This window comes from Gallus gallus, chromosome 26 (genome assembly GCF_016699485.2).
Source record: "Gallus gallus isolate bGalGal1 chromosome 26, bGalGal1.mat.broiler.GRCg7b, whole genome shotgun sequence".
Classification (NCBI taxonomy): domain Eukaryota; kingdom Metazoa; phylum Chordata; class Aves; order Galliformes; family Phasianidae; genus Gallus; species Gallus gallus.
In genome coordinates this window covers 3,274,804-3,296,663 of record NC_052557.1, presented here as the reverse complement: position 1 = coordinate 3,296,663, position 21,860 = coordinate 3,274,804, and the positions used below count along the sequence as shown (strand labels likewise).

The 21,860-nt window shown below is 50.6% G+C and overlaps 1 protein-coding gene across 3 annotated transcripts; it reads right to left on the bottom strand.

The window, feature by feature from the left end:
• Positions 1-56: 56 nt before the first annotated feature.
• On the bottom strand, positions 57-21,857 carry RAP1A (RAP1A, member of RAS oncogene family). Of its 3 annotated transcripts, none has more exons than XM_046904296.1 (9): positions 21,438-21,857; positions 11,791-11,861; positions 9,194-9,277; positions 7,741-7,809; positions 6,776-6,832; positions 6,014-6,154; positions 4,037-4,180; positions 1,452-1,567; positions 57-789 (listed from the first exon to the last, which is right to left on the bottom strand). In XM_046904296.1, exons 3-8 carry the CDS (start codon positions 9,248-9,250, stop codon positions 1,481-1,483), a joined length of 555 nt encoding a protein of 184 aa, XP_046760252.1. In that variant the 5' UTR covers positions 9,251-9,277; positions 11,791-11,861; positions 21,438-21,857; the 3' UTR covers positions 57-789; positions 1,452-1,480. The 3 variants fall into 3 exon arrangements, with proteins under 3 accessions (XP_046760252.1, XP_417994.1, XP_040508933.1); XM_417994.7 differs by having other exon boundaries at positions 21,821-21,857; XM_040652999.2 differs by lacking the exon at positions 7,741-7,809 and having other exon boundaries at positions 21,821-21,857.
• Between the last annotated feature and the right edge of the window lie 3 nt (positions 21,858-21,860).

Below are 21,860 nucleotides of genomic sequence, written 5' to 3'. Positions count from 1 at the left end.
CCGGTTCCCAATAGAGGCAAACCACGAACCCGGGAAACAAAAACACAGAAACAAAATGAAAATGTACTAAAATTTAATCATTCATAAAAGCTGTAATTTAATCTGTGACAGTAAAACACAAGAAGCAATATTAGAGTTGGTTTAGTATATTATATATATTTGCTTTTAAAGCCATAGAAATCAGTTATCCCAGTTTTTTTTTTTCCTATAAAAGACCCATTTTTCCAAAGCTTTATGCACAAACATTTTTAATTAGAATATAATGGCAGAATGAAAATAATGATATTCTGTAACTCTTAAATATAAAATGAAGTCAACGACTCAAAAAAGTTATTTGCTGCAGTGAGTTCGAAGGGAAACCTCAGATAATATATATCTATAGTTACAGATATAAAATAGGATGGTGGGACATTTTTAGTGCTCGACGGGGAGAAATTACGATATGGGGGTCAATATGAATCGTAATGATAGTAGCAATGTCTAACATTTGAAATGCATCCATGCTCCTTTGTATAATCATACACTAGAGTCAATTATATTTATTCTTCACATCTGTTAACTGCTATTGCAAAGGAGAAATGCTATTGTCTTAAATTTCCAAGAGATACACAGAGCAATTTCTTTTTCCGGGGATGCAGTGGTGTGCAAACCATTTTAAGATCTAAATTCTTCTCGTCGGATACAAAAAACAGGAGAAGCTCCTTCAGATATGTCACTAATTTCTGTAAGGTGGTGACGTTGGGAACGCTGGCACTTTCCATTTAGGCAACAGTTCTTCATTCCTGCAATCTAGGAAGAGGAAAAAGAATGGGTTTCAAATGCTGTAGGTAAGGGCACCGTGCTGCTCCCAGCCAGAGCCTGCAGCTGCAGAGAGGCTGCTTTCCTCCAGCAGTGTGACAGAGCAGCTGTCAGCACACTGAGTACCCTGCCAAGATACACAGGAAGATTATTTATAGCATCCGTCCAACCTTCGCTGGTGTTTTGTTTTGTGCTGTGTTCCTGGTGGGCAGCCATTGAAATCCATGGCCCACCCAAACCCATTTGCAATTGTCCTCTTATCAGCCAGGGCTGTGACAGCACGGAGAGTCACCCGGCTGCCACTGCACTACAGCAGAGAATAAGGAGGAAGCACAGCTGACCCAGGATGGCTCCAAGCACAGTCACGGGGGAGAGCCTATGAGAGCAAGGAGGAACACTGCACCCATCCCCACCGGTTCCTGCTGTGTCACAAACCACAGCCCAAGCAAAAGGAGGAAGGCTGACGTTTCTCTGCCAGGTCCAGCAGTGGAAAAGGCTTTCAGTCAGCGAAGGCCGACACGGACAGCAGACCAGCAAGAATTGTGTATTTTGGAGCAGACAGAAGGCAGAGGAGTGGAAGGAAGGGGAATGAGCCCTGCTGGGAGCAGCTCAGGTGTGCATTACACCCGGACTGCACGTGAGACGTCGCTCACCTGGCTCAGAGCTGCTGCGCCATGGGAGTCTAAAGCAGCAGGCAGGATTTCTTTTTAGGCTTCTTCTTTTCCACTGGTGTTTTTCTATTTATCTGTCTGACCAGGTCATAAAAGATCTGAAAAGGAAGAGCACAAACTGAGTACCAAAAGAACAAACGCTATGCAAGTGCCCAAAACATCAGGCAGGCTGGCAGGATGATGCTCTTTCCCAGTGTCTGCAGCCTTTATAAATTCAATCCATCTAGTTCCATTTACCTCCACACACTCCTCAAGCAACTGCTTATTAAGCAAGAGTGCACAGAGCTCCCATCCACGTGCAGAAAATAACAGGACCCCTTCTGGGCCCTAGCTTCACTCCCCACTGTGTAGGATGAGCTCTTAGTTTCCCTCGTGGCCTTTCAGACTGGAGCTGTCATTCACTTACTGCTGATCTCATGTGCCTTTGGTGCTGATCTATCTGAATTAATTAATAATATCGGCAAAGAAAAACAAATCAGCTGCTCTGAAGGAGACTCTTCCAGAAGGGGATGACCACAGAGACATCTTTTTGCTTCAGCAACAAATTTCTTGTGAACACTTTTTGCTGTCATTTGTTTTTCCAGTAATAACCCCCTCCAAGCAAAACGAGCTTTGCAAACTTGCTTGGAGTTGGGTCGTGGTACAGAGCAGAACCACTTCGACCTCCAGAAAGCCCCACCCTTCTCCTCATTTACTTTCCTCCTCCCTGGAGCTGCTGATTGCTCACCAACTCTGGTTGATTCCAAGGAAATCCAGAAGACAAAGATACAGGTTGTAAGAGATTTCAATGTCTGGATAGCACAGATTTTCTGCCTTGTATGTGCACGAAAGCACAAGCGCCCAGTTCAGTAACTCCAAACAAAATGAACCTGTGCTGCCTTCATTGGGCTCTGCTATAAAATATCTGAAGAGCACCTGAGCTGCTCCCACACCTCCTTTGCTAAGCTGCCCACTGCCAGATCCGGGTAACAGAAGCAGCTCACACCCAGATGCTAAGAAGTGTACAGATGACATATAAAGGAAAGGTTTCTGTAGGAGAAGCCAACCAATAAGAGGCATTTTCTATTCTGATGGAGAACAGCTTTCCATCTTTAAGCCTTTACAAACAAGAGCCAAGGCTGTACAGAGGGAACCGCCACATGCTGGAGCAACATGTGGCAAAGGACCCAACATCTCTTTGCTGGCAGATGAGGTTCCTGCAGCCCCGTCCCAGCAGCAGGAGCTCCCAGCCCTCCCTGCAGCACTGAGCATGGCACACAGGCTGCCAGAAGGATGCTGGGTTTGGGCCAAAACCCACTGCTTCTCCTTATCTCCGGCTCCTAAACGGTCCCAGTTATCTCCTGGCACCAAAGCTGCTCTGCTCAATGGGGTCACCTTAGCATTTGTGAGTGGAAAGCTGGCCCCTGGCCCTGTCAGATAGCTCACAGCAGAGAATAAAGCCTCAGTGCTGGATGGCAAGAGCCACGCGACGCCGGGCACACCGACGTGCAGAGGTGTTTCTCATTTAAACACAGACAGTTGTGCAGACAGGTCTATGTTTGGAAATGGTCTCAGTAAATTAGTGGCTTACCAGAGGAGGACTGTGATGGGATGTCTGCTTGAGCAGCCAGATGTAGCAGGAATGTGAAAAGCAAATACTTTCAAAACCAGCAGCCAACACTATGCAATACAGGTGATACAGTGGGGCATATCCACATTCGGAATAGCAGCAGTTATAATCTTAAAAACGTATCAAAGCTTATCTAAGAGTCATCCAGCTCACTCAGGACCCTCTGCTATCCATGCCCTCTGACACGGGCCACAGAAAGCATTTATGTGGAGGTGTCCCCGACTCTTCACAGACAAAAAGGAGCAGATTTCTTTAAAACAGATAGGAAACAGTAGCTGAAGAGATTGCATCTCCTGCTGCAGACTTGTTCAAGCTCTTCCTAGGCTGAGATTTCAGAAGCACCCTAAATCTTTTTGACGGGGAAATATAAGCAGCACTGCATGCTACTGGGTTTGGGCACCTCAATACAGAAGGGACATGGAGGTGCTGGAGCAGATCCAAGAAGGGCAACAAGGCTGGGGAAGGGCTTGGAGAATATGGCCTATGAGGAGAGACTGAAGGAACTGGGGCTGTTTGGTGTGGGGAAAAGGAGGCTGAGGGGAGACCTTATTGCTTTCTTCCAATACCTGAAAGGTGCTTACAGCAGAGCAGGGTTGGTCTCTTCTCACTGCTGACAGGTGGCAGGATGAGGGGAAATGGCCTCAAGTTGTGCCAGGGGAGGTTGAGGTTGGATATCAGGAAGAACTTCTTTACAGAAAGGGTTGTTAAGCACTGGAATGGGCTCCCCAGGGAGGTGCTGAGTCACCATCCCTGGATGTGTTTAAAATCCATCTGGATGTGGTGCTCAGGGACATGATTTAGCAGAGGGCTGTTAGAGTTCGGGTAGGATGGTTGGGTTGTGGTTGAACTTGATGATCTTTAAGGTCTTTTCCAACCTGAGCAATTCTACGATTCTATGATTCTACCCTACATGGCATTCATGTAGAAGTAACAAAGACAAGGAGCAGCTCACACTTACCTCATTAACATTGATTTTAGACTTTGCAGACGATTCTAGAAAGGCACAGTTACACCACTGTCTTGCTAAGTTCTGACCCTGTTCTTTGCCGACTACGCGTTCTTCCTCCAGGTCACATTTATTGCCAACCAGAATCATCGGAACCTGGAGAAGGGACAAGCAAGAGGATGAGGTGTGTCAGCAACAGAACACACAACGCCGACTGCCCCAGCAACGCTGCCACTGAAATGCAGCTATGTGCTCCCACAGCCCCAGCACACGACCATCTGTCCATCACATCACGACACATATTGCATCACTGACGTATTTCATGCACAGATAAAAGGACATTCACTACAAAGAGCACTGAAACCATCATTAATATTGACTCGCTGATAATAACTGGAGTTTCCAACTAATGAGCACCGGGCAGCTCAGCTCCCAAAAGGGCATCGCTTCCAATAAATGATCTCATGCCACGTTAGAATAAACATTGGGTGCATCTTCAACATATTCAGCCTACATCCACAACGCAGACACAAGAAGTCATTTGCTCCACAGCACGGTGACAGCCATCAGCCCCTCTCCTTCAGCAGCCGGGTGCACCTCTGCATCCTGTTTCCCTTTGCTGTGCACACGGAGAGAAAGAAAAACCCAAAGAACTGCTGCTGGTGGGTGTGTGCCTCGTTCCATTTCCTGAAGCGTTTCATTCTTTGAGCAGAAAATGAGTACTCTCCAGCTGGGAAATAAATCACCATCTCACTTCCTTTGATAATTTCCAACTGTATGTTTTCTAATCTATTTGAAAGTATTTGTAGTCTCCCTCTCATTCAGCTGCGCTCAACATTAATTTTTGATGGCAGTTTTGTTTTTAAGAAGTTTTACTTCTTGCATCAGAAAGCTGAAGGCACAAAACAGATAAGGCAAACCCCCCCAAAAAGCACATTTCACATTAAGGCCAGGCTGGATGAGGCTATGAGCAACCTGGGCTAGTGGAAGTGTCCCTGCCTGTAGCAGGGGGTTGGGAATAGATGATCTTGAAGGTCCCTTCCAACCCAAACCATTCCATGATTCACAACTGTATCAGCCCAGTTCTCTCCCTTACAGCCTTCCAGACACTTCAGAGGTCTCCACAACTTTAAGATGTGTTCTGAACACATTCAGCAAATAAAAGAAGGAAATGAAGATGAGAAACAATAGGAAAAAAGAGCTACTTAGTTAATTAATGGGACAGATTTGAAAGACTTCAAACTTCTTATAAGGTTATTTCAAGAGGCAGTAATCATCGTGGAGCAGAAAACAGAAGTAGAACCACCTGTTCCATCACTTCCTATGTCATGTAAAGACTGGATTTTAAACTCAGGCTAAGGTTAACAGTTTAAGTGCTGGGATGTTAAAAGATGTGTTCTGAAACCTCAACCAGGAAGCCCAAACTGAGCAGAAGATTGCATGAAAGCTGAAGAGGGCCTGAGCCTTGGGTTCAACAAGTAGGCTGGAAGTGGCTCTGGGCAGCCTGGTCTGGTGGTTGGCAACCCTGCACATAGCAGGGGGTCGGAATGAGATGATCATTGTGGTCCTTTGCAACCCAGGCCATTCTACGATTCTAAGTACCACCCCCTGGCACAACACCATCAATGCATTTCAGAGACTGAATCACTATTGGCAAATTTAACAGTGATTTCTCCTTAGTTTGAAGGAAATGAAGTCCTGCTCATGCACAGTGAAAGAGGAAAATGCCAGCACTAAAAAAGAGCTAAAATGAAAGAAAAAAAGTTGTTTCTTCAATTGACTCCCACCATTTTGCTATCACTTCCCATCCAGACTGTCAAGCTTTCCAGCAAACTCGAGATGTAACACTAAAACCAGCAAACACTGCAGAGGGAACTCCAACACAAAACTTGGCTGTGCAGCAATGAGTATTCCTAGAATGACACTTTCCACGTGCTTCATTCGGAAGATATTCCATTCATTTGCAAAACGAGGCAACATTTTACTTACATCTTCAGTGTCCTTCACCCGTAAGATCTGTTCCCGCAGGTCCTGTAGGTCGTTAAACGTGGACTGTGCTGTTATTGAATATACTAGTGCAAACCCTTGGCCGTTCTTCATATAGAGATCCCTCATTGCTGTAAATTGCTCCTGTAATCAAGGAAAGAGGAATGCCATTCATGCAGCTGATGGATGTTTATGATGGAATACCTTTGCTGTATAGAGATGAGGTGGCACAGTACAGAGCACAGGCATGTGTTCGGGGGAATGGTCTTAAACTGAGATAGGGGAGGTTTAGGTTGGATGTTAAGAGGAAGGTTTTTCCCCAGAGGGTGGTGACGCACTGAACAGGTTGCCCAAGGAGGCTGTGGATGCCCCATCCCTGCAGGCATTCAAGGCCAGGCTGGATGTGGCTCTGGGCAGCCTGGGCTGCTGGTTGGCGACCCTGCACATAGCAGGGGGTTGGAACTGATGAGCATTGTGGGCCTTTTCAATCCAGGCCATTCTGTGATCCTATGGATTGAACCCAGAGCCTGCTCCCAAAGACCCCATCTTTTTGTCTGTGTGTTTTGGCTGCTTGCAAAGTTAACAAGCAAAACTATCACACATCAGTATGTCCATACAGTGACCCACTGTTGGGTTATTTAACAAAACTGTTTGATGTTCCCTGCTGTACTTGCTCTATTGCTTCGATGGGATTATTAAGTTCTATACCTCACTCCATTCTCAAGAAAGCAACTCAGTGCCAAGTAGAAAAAGGGTTATACTTACTGTCCCTGCTGTATCCAGGATTTCAAGCATACACTGTTGACAGTCTACTTCCACTTGCTGGGGAAAAAGGGCAGAGACAGAAACAGTCAAAACTGAAGACTCTGACATGAGGAATCTCAGCTTCATTTTTTACTTCTGCAGCAAAGAGCTCTGCATGACAGCACCCTCCCAGCACCACCACAGGCTCTGCTCTCAGAGCTCAGGGACACCCCCAGGTGGCACATGGGGCAGCTCCTTTATGCCACAGGGCTCTGCTCACACTCAGGCCTAACAAACCTTTCACCATCTAAGAAATGCCTCTGACTCCCCGTGGGTAGTTCTATGAAAGCGGAATAAATCTAACAGCAGAACTCAGAATTTATGCTTAATTATCACAGGCACAAAGGCTGCAAGTTTTGTTTTCTGTTTTGGTGCCTTTAATTATGGCAACAATTATGCTAATCCGCAAAACAATGGGTTCCTTGACATCAATCCCAGAGAAGAAAGCAGCACTGTTGATAGAGCTGCATAACACCAGGGTCAGGGATCCTGACAAGGACTTCTGCTCAGCAGTTACAGCCCTGCGTGCAAAGCAGCTGCAGAGACTTTGTATGTGCCTTCAAACTAAGCAGAATAACACCATTTCTAAGAGAAAGCAACAAAGGCATCAGAGATCCAAAGCGAGAGCTGCAAGTTGTGTAAGCAACAGAGGTGAAGTTCTATTTAACAGAAGTAAAACCAAATTAACAGCACCATTGGCCCCTCCCTTATTATTCTATTCAGCTTTACAGTGGCTCACACCATTGGGTTGGCCAGAAGCCTCAAGCTTGTGAAGTACTCTGCAAGGCCAAAGGCCAAACTACTATCTGTAGTTTTATGGACCCGTGATGCTCTCAGATACACACCTGGCTCGGTCTGATAGGCCTTCATAGCATTATTAAAAAGCAGCAAGCACTGTGATAGGAACAGAAACGCCACCACTTTACCTTTCTGTATGAATCTTCTATTGTTGGGTCATATTTTTCAACAAAAATTCCCTGAACAAACTGTACAGTCTGGGGAGAAAGGAGAGGGAACAAAATCAGGTCAGCAAACAGACTGTGATGGTAACACCTCACCAAAAACCACTTGGCCAACAAGGAGCAGCACCAAAGTGCTCCACGCTGCTGGGAAAATTCAGGTGGGGAGAAAAGACACAAATGATGAAAAATGTTAAGGAAAATCTGTGCAATCTGTCATTTCTTGAGCCACTTTGGGACAGCTGGCTTGTTTTTTTTATTATAGAAGATGAGATCCCCCAAATGCTTTCATTTTAGTGCCTGTGACCTCAGAAGAATAAAAAGCACCAAATATGGGAAATGTGAAATCTGATCAGAGGAACTGGCAACGTGTTTGCTGTGGAAATCCCAGATCTCAGTTAAGTCAGAGTCACAGTGGAGGTGCTCAGGATTACACTCAGAGCACACAGTTTAATCCAATGACTCTCCAGACACTCAATTTGTATTAAATCCCAACAGAAGGAGACATCATTCATGTGGAAGGAGAAGTATTTCTTCCTCACGTGATTATTCAGAGCAAATCTGCCCTGAACATTTCCCCTTGTGCTCCTACTTGGATGTGACCCATCCCTGGACACTCAGGCTCTGTATGTGCTGCACTCTGACTCCCATTGCTCCCCAGTTTTCCTGCTCCCCTGGAAGGGACTGGAGTTTTTGCAGACATTTCAGTTTGCCTAAGGTGCTGTGGAAGAACAGAGTGGATCAAAAGCTTTTACTCCTCCATCCTGCAAGGATTAGGATGGGATCTCTGAAAGAGTACGTCAAATTTGAGTCACAATTGAATAATCTTTCCCTCCATCCTTCTGGATCCTGCAGGTGATCTGACAGCCCATAGCAGCCCATTCCAGCAGGAGTCTGGAAGGGAGCAGTGCTCTCTGCTGTGAATCAGCTGCTGTCACCCCCTGTGACAAGGAGCAGGACGTGTTTCCCTCCCAGATAACCTCACACTTGACCACTTCTTTGCCATCCTGGCTGGGGTTTGCTGCCTGGCTGATCTGTGATAAAACAGGTGACAGAAATCTGTCTTACAAAGCTTTACTATCAACTCTGCTATGTAAACCTCTTAGGAGGAACAAGGCGAGCACTTAAGGAGCGCAAAGTGCCATCGGTGCAGCAGGGCTGGGTGCTGCGTATCCACAGCACTCCACATCTGCAGGAAGCAAGCACCAAAGGCTGACTATTCCAGCAGTGATTCATTACTTCTTTCTTCTCAGAGAAAAAAAAAAAAAAAGACAAATTCTCAAATGCTTCAGCAGCGTAACAAAGGCAACCTGGGTGTCACGAAGTGCAGGCGAGCAGCAGCAGAAACATCCCAGCACACTCAGTGAGCAGTGCCCACGAGCAGCATGCAGCAGTGCCAGAACCATTCCCAGCCACTCACCAAGGCAGACTTGCCCACACCTCCGGAGCCAAGGACCACTAGCTTGTACTCACGCATGGCGCGGGCTGCTCAGGTCCCAGCAACCTGCAAGGCAAGAGGAGAGCAACGTTATCAGAGCACTGCACACACACCTTCAGGACACTGCCTTCTCAGAGGAGCAACGAGCTGCTGCTCTGCACATGAGCTCAGAACAGGAACCTCTGCAGGAGCAGCGAAGGCTTTCCTTGTCTGCACGGATGCTCAAGTTAAGATGGCCTTTGACAACAGCTCTGGCTTATGCCACGCAGAGCAATAACCATCAAAGCACAGATCCACCCTCCAACACGTTGCAGTGTTCACATGCACCAACTACACGCAATCCCACACCCCCATAGCAAACTTGACAGCTCAGTGCTTCCTTTGTCACAGAGCATTTTAATTATGGCAAGCTTTGCCCTCAACTCACTGCCTCCTGGGCTTGGGATGCCCAGGCTGTACCTGCTGGCTTTGTGCTGTTGGGAAACACTTTGTGTGCGGTCACAAGCCCCCTCCCCACTGCACCACCTTCCCTCTGTGTTCTCAATGTTTTATGGCCACGAGGATGAGACAACGAGGCTGGTGAGTTGTGAGGGGCTCAGCCTGCAGGGAAGGATGCAGGGCAGCAGTTCTCCCCAGGAAGGTCAGCCCGGCCCTGCAGCTGCCAGGCACTCACTGCTCACCCAGCCAGGGCTGTGCCTTTTTAAGGAAATCTTCCAGCTCTGTGCTCGCTGCGCTGCAAGAGAAAACCTCTCATTCTCCTTGAGATTCCCCTACAAATAAGGCAAGTGACAAAGCTGGCGATAAACATTTTACGCTCTGTTTACATTTTGAGCCAGGCTGGGCTGTCCCGGTCGGGGCGTCGGGCAAACAATGACCTCAGCTGCCAGTTATCCTCTCTCCTTCCCAAGTAAGGGATCGGAAACACGAATGCTATGAGCCCGGGGAAGTTTCATTTCTCAAAGGCACTGCAAACCAACGTTGCCATGGGATTTATGGCTGCACCACATTGGCTACAAACAAAGAGGTGTTCCTTGGAGTTTGATGTAGAAATGCATCACCCTGCCCACGACCACCACCAGCTGCCTGCAAAGAATCAGGGTCGTGGTTTCAGCCTTGCTGCTGCCTCCTGCAGCCGAGGGAAACCTGCAGCCAGGCTGACATGAGCCCAAACTGCAGCAGAGCAGACAGTGCATCCCATATCCACACTGAGGCTCCCACCCCTGCAGCTGCTCCCCAGCCTTACTCAGAGAGCAGAGCTGAAGCCAGCAGCAGGACGTAGAGCTTGAAAAACCTCAGGGCTATTTTTTCTTCACCTCTTGAAGCCGTAGTTGCTTAACTACATAAAAACTGTGAAATGGGAGTCAAACCAAAAGGGGTTTCCCAGAATGGCAGCTTCAAATATCTCATAACAGTGCAAGCAATGTCCACGCACTGAGTACACTGACAACATTTTTGGATAAGATTCTGGCAGCTCTTCTGCTTGAAAACTTCCCAGAGAAGTAACATTCACTTCCTTTTATTTCTCAAATCGTGGGTTTTGTTAGGAAGGAGAGGGGAATTCCAATCAGCAGCACTTTTCCTCTCGATAATCCTTAGAAATTCCAAAGGGAGTGACTGTTTTATAATAAACGATCAATGCAACCCATTGATCTGTGCATCTTTCAAGGCTCCACGGGATGCTCCACCCAAGAAAGCCCTGAAAGTAAATCACTCTACGGGTTAAATATAGCTGTGAACTCTTTCACTTCTTATTTATAGTAAAAATACTTGTGGGAAAGTTCCAGCCAGCAGCAATACAAGACTGACTTCTCATTTCTTCTCTGCAGTATTTGCTGATTTTTTTTTTTTTCAAGTGCAACAGGAAACCAAGATCCTGACTCGTATGAGCCTTGTCACTGTAGATCCCACATGCCTTAATTATCTTGTAGCTCTTCCACAGGTTTGTTCGTGTTTCCTGTTCATACAGCACAGATGGAGTGCTGCAGAAATTACCACGTTCCGTCCCAACCAACTTTTTGCTTGGCAGACTGCATGTGCCCACCTCGACACAGCAGACACGTGGCATTCCCTGCCACCCAGAGCACCGTGCAGTGCAGGAACGTGCTCTGAAGCAACGGCTGCACTGCAAAACAGCATGAAGTGATGGGTGTTCGGTGCTTCTTTCGATACAAGAGAAGACTGTGATCGCTATGAAGTGTAAAAGTTTCCTGTTCCAAGCAACCCTCACGTGGTGCTCACCATGAGAACGGCTGCCCACATGCAAATGTAACCGTCTGCACATCACACAAAGGCTGTTCACCAGCCCTCGGGTGCCATGTATCTGCAGCTGGTTGGATGCTCTGAGCAGCAATGAGGTGATCCCATCACAGGAGAACCGTTGGGGCTGCGTGGTCGGTTCTGCTTCTTTCACAACCAGAAGAAAGAAACCAGACTGCCTCCATAGGTTCACGCTTTGTACAACGGTAGGTGACATCAGGGAGGAGCACAGAACTTCAGAGCTGCTTTCCCCCTCTGCACAAAGAAGGCTCAGGCAGCTTTTACCTTTACCGGTTGTCAAATCAAGTATTAAAAACTCATACCTTGGCATACAAGATCTCTCATCAGTGTTAACAGCACTACTGAAGGGTTTTCCAGGCTCCTTACGAGGCCACTGAAAGAAAAATAAACAGAAATTAATTCTTCAGAAGATATTTTTTCAGCCAATGATGTTTGTAAGCATCAAATCTGCCCTTTAGAGTGTGGAAATCCTGGGCATGGAGGCGGTGAGGCCCCGGTGCTGCATGGCACAGGAAGCCAAGCAACTGCTTTTGTAAGATGCTTTTGCAGCAGCTCTGCACCCAACGCTGCAGAGCCACCTTGAAGCCCCAGAAATCAAAACGCTGCAGAAACAGGTAAGGGAGATGTACAGATCTCTGCTAAACATCCTTCCAATTGCAAAAGGAAGTGAGCCTACAGCAAAGGGATTCTTGCTGCCAGTATTTGCGCGGATCCAACTTACACACACCTGAGAACAGGGAATTCCAGTGCTCAGCTGTAGGACCAAGGGCAGGTGGCAACTCAGGCATGCAGACTGCATTTGCACAGCAATGCACAGCCCCACGTGCACAACAACAAAGCAGAGGTGAGAGGAAAGGAGCAGAGAAGCTCAGCACTCCTGCCCTCACCCTCTGCTCCCAGCCTGGTTTGCACCCACAGACACCAATATTTGGCATCTGCAATGCCAGCACCCTGCCCCACACAGCAGCCATGCATGGGGTTATTTTTACCCTGGCAGCTCAGCACTGAATCACGGCTACTATAAACAAACCTGTTTAATTTTGAGCTTCTAGGTGCTCCTCCTGCCAGCTTTTTCAATTACTACGAACCAGGCCATGAAAAGGTCGTTGTTTTTTGTGGGTTTTTTATTTTTTTATTTTTAATGTCTACTGGAGGTTGCTCAATATTCCACCAAAACTCCTTCCTTAATCACAGCTACGTTTGCAAAACAAACTCCAACCCATCACAGCAAGGACCAGAGCCAGGGCAAAGCCAGCATGACGGGCAGGACATGATATGCAGCCCCAATCCCAAAAGGGCTCTGCTGCACACCACGTTCTGAGAGATTAAATCACCCAATGAAGACAAAAGAACTTTAAATACTTCCCCAATATTAATCAGAGCTGTCAACAATTACGCTGTCACAACACGCCAGCCAGGTGAATGTGATGGGAAGAGGGATGGTGGGTGGTAAGCAGAGGGTGCTTGCCTAAAAATCACCCAATTAATTAGCAAATGGTTCCCTCAATAAGAAGTGAGCCCAATGCTGGCCTGGACTTATCCTGAAGGTGTTACCACCAGCAGTGCCACCGCAGCCCTGCTCACATCCCTGCCCCGGGTGCAGAGCAGCTCCCCCAGCAGTGCTGAGGCTGCCAGCATCAGGAAGGCAGGGGAAGGCAGTGCTGGCAGCAGGCAGGCTCCACAAGGCTTCCACCTACAGGTCAGCAAACATCCGTCCATGCCCTCTTCAGAGTATGACTTCACTTTATTGCTCGTTATCAGCACAGGACCCAACACTGCAGTGAACGTATGTGACAGACTGACATCACACAGCCCAGCCGGGTGGTTGTTTTGGATGCTGTGCTAAGAACCCTTTTCCCCTTTTCATGAATGTAACAGTCAGGACATTTGCACTTCCACCGACTGCTTTCAGCATCAAACCAGCAGTGTGAGCAGCACAGCCAGCTGCACCACAGCAGCCCCTCAGCATCTTCTATCCTCCTAAATGTACCATAGGCTGAGACTGAGATTAATTTCTGTTAAAAACGAGGGACTCGTTTCCATCCCAGGCAGGAACCTGCCCCATTAACCTATCTGTGCTTTGCAAACGTTGCTGGCAGAGCACAGGGCATGCAGGACAGTCAGCACGCCATGGAGGTCCACACACATCCAAGGACCAAAACCAGCCACCCAAATGACACGTGGGTCTGTGCAACAACAGCTGGGAGCTGAGCCCAGCCCCGAGCCAGCCCCGTGCTGAAAAGCAGCTCAATGAAGCATCAGCTGAGGAGCAGAGAGTGAAGAAGTGTTTCGATATCCTGCTGTTCCCGAAAGGGAACTTCCACCAAGAATTCACAGAATCCTCACCCAAGAGGAGGCAGCAGCTCCCCATTGACACACCGTGCCCAGCTGAGAGGCGATCACCATTCAGCAGCTGGAGGCTGAACACACCCGGGGTTTGGAGAATGAGGCAGAAGAAAGCCAACAGCCGACAACCCGTGGGCAGGAGTGCAGGAGGAGCAAAGCTACCAGCGAGCCAAGCAGCCTTTGGAGAAAGCACAACAAAATCCCGCTGTCCAGAGAGCTCCTGGGGATGGAGGTGTGCCCCCCTGCATTGCACACATCCACTCTTAAAGACCAAAGTCCCGACCGTGTGCTGCTCCTGTCCACATCACTGCACAGCATCACCGATTCGGGGCCAGTGCTACCAAAGCTGGGGCTGAGTCAGCTCCTCCAGCAGCACAACCCCAGCTCGCAGTGTGAGAAAGCCCTTCTGTGCGCAAACACCTCGAGATGGAGCTTCCTCAAACCGTACCCCTTCCCACAGCCGGCTTCGTGCTGAGCTCACACTTTTAAATATCACACTGTTTACTCCCATGGCAGCGACTGCCCTCTTACTCGCTCTGAACCGCTTTGCCATTGAAGCACTCCGGGCAAGGAATGAGCGCTCCGTGCAGCCAAGGCGTGCCGTAAGCAGGCGGCTGGTTTGTGTTCTGTCCTGCTGGTCTGCGTGTGCACAGAGTTGCTGGGGACGATGCCAAGAAGACAAAGGGCACGGAAGGGAAGGCAGCAGTGCAGCTCGGAGGCCGACGGTCTGCTACTGCTCTGCCCCAGAAGAAACATCAGGAGGAAGGCTTTCAGCCAGAGGGTGGTGACGCACTGAACAGGTTGCCCAAGGAGGCTGTGGATGCCCCATCCCTGCAGGCATTCAAGGCCAGGCTGGATGTGGCTCTGGGCTGCTGGTTGGCGACCCTGCACATAGCAGGGGGTTGGAACTGATGAGCATTGTGGGCCTTTTCAACCCAGGCCATGCTGTGATTCTATGGAAAATCTGCCTTGTTGCCCTTCCCCACCACTGAAACACATCAGCACAAAAGGGCACTGCATACAGCATCAGCTCACAGGACTTCCTCCCATCTGTGCCCCACATCCACCTCCCTCTTGGTGAGTTTCTTTTTTTCCATTTTCTCCAGCAGAAAAAAAAAAACAACCAACCTGCTCTGACCTTTTTAACACCGATTAAATTCCAGGCTGAAGCTGGGAGGCTCCACCACCACCAAACCCCCACCATATTCTACTCAGGAAGAATAATTTGTTGTGCTGATAGTAGCCTGGCAACGTCCTCAACCGTGTTCTTCCTGGTTTATGCAATTAGAGGAACTGAGAGCCACGAGGTAGGCCGACTGTCACTGCCACTTCAGCCTCTGCTTTAAGGAATTATTTCATTTGGGCAGCAATGTGGGGCAGAGAGAAGCAAAGCACTGCCTTCCTCCTGTCCAAAGCACAGCAGGGTGCATGAGGGGCGCTGCAGCCGTGGCCTTGGCGGTGCCCATTGAGCACAGGGCCAATTAGTGCTGCGCTGTTTGGCAGCTGATGTGCCACACCACGCCGACGAGCAGCCCGGTAATGAGTGCCCAAGTGATGTTAATGTGTTTTATCAGCACCACGCAGGAGAGCACCTCTTCAAAGGTTCCATGGCAAACTTTCTGGCTCAGCGGGAACACAGAGAGCAGCAAGCTGGATGCACTGAATTAACCTGAATACAGAAAAAGGTGCCATTATTATTATTATTTGTAATAAAATGAGGCTATCCAACATGGCACTGAATCCTTCAGTATTTGCACAGTCCTGTAATGCTGCATCCTGGAGCAGAACAGGGAGAAATTCTCTTCATTGCAAAGCTTTTCAGAGAAGGAAGATGCAGAATGTTGTCAGCAGCTCAGTGCTGGTACCTGAAGTTATCAGGGCCCGGAGCTGAGAGCTGCACAGCACTGCTCGTGGTGTTAAATCCTCCCGAGTCTGCAAGGCTTGAAAGGGCAAAACAACTGCAGCAGTTCCTCCTGGAATTTCCTGCATGGAAAATAAGAGTGACACTCCTCCCTAAAGGACACCGCTCTGATGGGCTGAAGCACTTCTGTATGAGCCACTTAGTAGGTATGGGTACAGCCCGATGGCAACCAAAATAGATTATTATTATACAATAAAATGAAAACCAACAGTCTGGGCAGTTGGAATCCAGCCCAAAAAGCAGGGATGCTGTTCTCCGGGTCTGAGTGGTGGGGAGGAGCTGTGCTGCAGGGCTGGGCAGCAGCAGGGGGGCAGTGGGCAGCAGCAGGGGGGCACTGGGCAGCAGCAGGGGGGCACTGGGCAGCAGCAGGGGGGCACTGGGCAGCTCCTCCCTCTGCCCCATTGGCACTCCCCTGTGCAATGATAAGACATAAGGCAATAGGAAAAAAAAATTATCTCCTGTGCTAATGAGTAAATTTATGAAGCATATGGCCTGGAGACAGTCAGTTCTGTACTCTGATCCAGACCTTAGAATGTCCCGCACTTCATTTGAATATTAATTGCCACTATCTGTGATTTCTGTACTTTCCATTTTGCTCAGGACACCTCAGCAAAGCCGACCCCCACATGCAACTCCTGTTCTTTCCTGAGAAACTCATGCAAAAATCAACCATACAAAAGCAGAGACGCTGCTGATTTCAAAAGCTCCGCAGCAATGCTCGTTGGGCTTTTTAAACCTTTTCCCTGATGTGCTTTGTTTGAACTCAGCAAGAAAATGACAACTAAGAAAATGAAGTTTCAGCCCCTCCGTTCTGCAGACCGGGTTTTGCTGAGCTGCAATGCACGGTCCCCAGCACTGCACTGCACTGCATTGCACTGCACTGTGTGCTCCACTGCCTGCAGGGCGCTGAGCCTGCAGAATAAAGGAGAAGGCACTGAGGAAAGGACCCCGGGGGCATGCAAACAGCTGTTTGATCACTGTAAAGGAGATGCCTGAGAAAGCTGTGCTCTGATCTACGCCCCTTCCAGTGATCGATCTGCCTGTGAACACATTCATCAACAGATCCAAAGCCAGAAAGTCGCACCGACTACAATGTTATTACACGTAATGGAATGAGTTAAAAGCCCCAAATACATGAATATTTCATGAGCAAGGCTGCTGGGAACGGCTTCAGTCTCTAACTTTCATCTTCATGTTATTTTCATCTACAATTAGCGTTACAAACCAAAGCCAACATCTGGCCACGTTCATTTCCTCTTCACCTGTCTTCATCCCATAAACCCCTTTGGATCTCTGCTCTTCAGCCCAGTGCTTCCAGTATGGGAAGGGTGTGCTGGAATGGGACGGCTTGCATCCAACAGCTGCACCAGAAATAACCTTACCCAGTGAACTATGATTTACTCCAAGCTATCATGCGGTAGGTGGCACATATTATTACATTATCCTGCATGTCAGCTGTCTGTAATGAAAGTTTTTCACTTCCCAGCAGCCCCTCCCTACAACTTAGAAGTTTATTTGCATTGGAGGAAAGGATATGACATGAAAAAGCAACATAAAAGGCAGTGCAACCAATACATCCAGCCCAACTGCTCTTCCCACATGCCTGGCGTGTTGCAGGTTAAGGGTCTATTTCCAATGGATGTGCGTGGGGCGATGCTCAGCTCCATGCTGCTCAGCCCTGAGCAATGCTGTGAGCATGGCATGCACATCTCCTGGGGCAGGCTGCACTGCTAACCCGTGTGTTCCCAGCATTGCAACGCTCCCAAAGACGACTCTGGACTCAACAAAACACCCAAACGCTCCAGAGAGCTCCGAATCTGCTTCAGCCACAACACGGCTGCGGACACGCTCAGACCTCCCATTTCAGTGCCCAGGTGGACTTAAACCCTTTCCATCTTATCAATATTGAAAATAAATAGCAGCCTGCGGTGACTCAGAGCACCTGGCCAGCACACAGCCGCTGCCTGGTGCCCACATTTTCAGCTGAACAAAAGGAAATGGGGGGAGGAAGGCCAGGCCCCACCAGCAGCCCCATCCTCCATCCTCAGCATGCCCAGCGCCATCACCAACCCCGCACGGCCTCAGACCTCCCCCCATTACAAAGGGCTTTGCTCACCAGAGGCAAACAAACTAACAGCAGCTCCCAAAGGACACCGAGCTCTGCTTTGGTCGGCGTTTCTCAACCCAAGGAGCTCCACTTGCGCCCTCAGCCAGGCTCAGGTGAGGCCACCACAGCTGCGAGGCAGCGCCCGTTCAGGTACAGCCGGTATTTCCCAACGCCCAGGACCTGCTGGGCCGCCCACAGCACAGAGATCAGAACGCCGTCTGCACGTGGCTGCACTCCCATCCACACACATCCCTCATAGAATGGCCTGGGTTGAAAAGGACCACAATGCTCATCAGTTCCAACCCCCTGCTATGTGCAGGGTCGCCAACCAGCAGCCCAGGCTGCCCAGAGCCACATCCAGCCTGGCCTTGAATGCCTGCAGGGATGGGGCATCCACAGCCTCCTTGGGCAGCTCTCCTGCTGCTCCGTACTGAGAAGCAGCACGGCGGCGTGGTGGAGCCCTGTGATATCGCAGTGCAGGCAGAAGTAACACCGATGCTTTCAGTCTCACCTGCAATCAGGTGCGCTGCCTGCTGCGCTGCTCTGAGCATCACCTGAAATTACTAAAGCTCTGAAATCCACAAGGACTGCTGACCAAAACCAAGGGACGTCTCCGGCAACCTGATTGTTTTCTGTCCCCACACACACAACACACCTTCCCACAGCAGATGGGTGTGCTGTGAGGTTAAGCACCATCTCTGATCAGGAATGCAGCACTCAGCCGCTGCCTCCTCCCCGAGCATCGCCCATCTTCCCACAGCCTCCTTCACTGCAACACCATCACACGGACTACCTGAGCCGACTTTAATTACTGCAACGTTTGCAAGGGGAGATGAGATCTCTCAGCAATCAGTTTCTGTCCTGTGCAGAGCTCAGGAGATAACGCTGCTCTGCACAGAGCCCGGAGCAGCAGCAGCAGCAGCAGCAGATCCAGCACTGCAGCACAGAGCATCGGCACCACCGCGGTGGGCGGCCACGTGGCCTTTATAAAGCATAGCCAAGGCATTCCTTCTACAGCTCTTCATTTAACAGATGGGGACTTTCTTTCCCCACTGGCATTAAATGAGTGCTGGAGATGTGGATGGTACCGGCCGGGCTCCTGGCTGCTCCTTGCTTCCAGTGCTGCTGACAGCTCCAGGCCAGAAATTCAAGGATGGGAAAGGAAAGCAAAGGGGTTAAAACTGCGACTTGCTTAAGAGCTCTAAATGTCACCTATTGCTACTTCCAACTGCACAGCTTCAGAAACAAGAAATTAAGGAAGAAGTCCAGCATCCTGGGAAGTGTTTTACCCATAAAAATGGTCTCTCTCCTATTGGACTAAGCAACGAAATGTATCACTTGTACACACAGGACTGAAATGAACCCATCCTTCCAAGTTCCTGCCCATTTTCATGAAGCAAAAGAGATTGAACCTGATGATGTTTGCAGCAGAAGCAGCGGGCAGCACACCGTAGAGTGACAGCAGAGCTCACCCTGCTGTATTCCCACTCCAATCTGCACCTCTGCAAAGAGCTCCGTCCTCCCATAACCTCCCTGCCCTCGTGCTGCCCCACACAGCCCGAGGAGAAACCTGCTTGAGGGCTTTGTAGGACTTTAACCTACAAGCAGAAGGCAGCCCAGGAGCACAGACTCAGCCCTGACTGCCACCACGCTTCAGGACTGCAGCAACAAACCCCGACAGCCACACATCCCAGCACCCAAACGACACCAGCTTTGCTTTCTGCCTTCCCACCACCCTCACCTGTCTCGGCCACGGGGTGCACAGGACCTCAAGGGTTGCAAACCGTGGCACAACTGCATGAGTAAAATCTGAGCCCGGGATATATGAGTGCAACGTGAGAAGCCGCCCTCATTACAGCCCTGCTAAAGAACCCCTCATCTCACAGACACAAGAAACGTCTCCACAAACGAGAGAAAAAGAAAATAACAGTGAGCTGAGCATAACTACCAACACTGTGAGCACACACACAGCCACAGCTGAATCGTTAACGCTGCTGCAGAGCAAACACGGCGGCCTTTCATCTGTGCAAAAGGGGAATCAATAAGCGCTGCAGAGCTCAGCACAGAGGCAGCCCGGCTGTGCTCTGACCCCACACCCACCAACTTCTCTTCAAACAAACCCCAAACCCGATCAGGGCAGAGACACAACCCAAACCCAACCCAGCTTTCACCTCAGGCCTCCTTCCAGTCTGATCCTGCAGAACTGAATGCAGCCACCTGCAGGAAGAGCGCGGTGCTAAGGATGCTCTGCTGGGGCAGCTGAGGCAAAAAGAGAACTGAAAGGTGGGAAATCTCCACGTTCACCTCCTAAAAAGCCCCCATGTGCCACCAACACGGGAAGCAGCACATCGAACGCACTGAGAGCTGTTTGTGCTCGGTGTGAGGATCCAGAATAACACCTACACATCAGAGCAGGTCCACACATCGCACTGCTGCCACGCAATCAAGTTCAGTTTCTCGAAGTGCAGATGGGACGGACACAGAACGGCCCTCAGCTCACGGTTTCGAATGCAAACCGTTCCGATAGGCGCTGTAAACACGAGTCTCCAAACAACAGCATTAGTGTGGCAGGGCATCACACGGCCCAGTTCAGTCCCTGTTTGGCAAAGCTGAAAATCTTCACAAAGCTCCTTACCCTGCAGCCCTCCCAGGGCTCAGCCCGTTCCTGGGGCCGTGGAACACGAGGGCTGATGGGGTGAAGACTCCACACGTGGAACCCATCACTGTCAGGGAGCGCCGACCCCACACCGGCACCATAACCTCCACGGGAACACACGGTTCCCCACACGAGGGCATTTCTTTGGCCACGGAGATGAACGGACACGCCAATATTTGTGTTCTTAACGTTGATCTTTTCCATAGCAGCAGGATGGGAGCGCTCCGGTGTAGGGAAGCGGCCATAGCAACGTGGTGTGATGTCAGAGCGCCATTCGTCCTCCGGACACAGCAGCCCACACAGCGCTGATGGGAGTTCAGATCTCAGAGGGAGGGCTGTGCACAGAACTGCCCCACTGCTGACAGCCTCTGGGACGCAACGCAGCGCGTTCTGTGCCTCCCCATCTCCATCCATGGCCTCCACTGACACCACCGATGGCCTCAGTGACCCAACCTCAACCATTTCCCCGCCTCCGAGGACCCCACCAGCGCAGGGGGGATCTTACAGCACGTGGGGGGTCAGAAAAAGCACACACCAAACCCAACCGGGGCGGCTCCCAGAGAACAGCACAGCTCAGACAAGCCAAAGCCACCTCTCGCGCAGACCTCGGGACCAGCAGGCGCGATGACAAGCGCCGACACAACACCGCGAAAGCGCTTTCGGATCAAAGCGCCGCTTCAGGAACGACGCCGTCGCCGCCGTGAAGCCGAGAGGGGCCCTCCGTGCTGCGGTCGGAACGCGGCCCGGCACAGCAGCGGAACGGGCGCGGGGCCACCACGCAGCGCAGCGGCCGAGGCAGGAATTCCCCGCGGCGCAGCCCGGCTGAGGAGCGAGGAGGAAGCGGTGACCGCCGGAGCGGGGCCGGGTAGGGCCGCCCCGCACGGAGCCCCGCGCCGCTCCGCTCCGCTGCCACGCGCACCTGCCCGCAGCGGGCACCGCACAACTCCGGTTACTCCGTCCTCCCGCTCCGGGGCCGGGCCGGGACGCTCCGCCGGCGGCCTCAGCCTCACCCCCCGCCCCGGCACGGCCGCTCGGCCGCGGCGCCGCTCTCAAGATGGATGTCCGGGGCCGGGCCGGCAGCCCCGAGCGCAGAGCGGACGGCCGCCCGGCGGGACGAGGGCCGGGCCGCCCCCGGAGCGCCGCTGTGACACCGCCTCGGCCTCGGCCCTCCCCGCGGCCCGGACTCCCCCCGCTCCGCTCCGTCCCAACCCCGGGCCGCGGCCCCACCGCCGTCCCGGCGCAGCGGAACGCCCGGAGCCGCCCCCGCCCGACCCCGCGCCGCGCGCCGCCTTCCCCGCTCACCCTCCGCTCCGCTCCGCTCGGGGTTCGGCCGCTGTGCGCG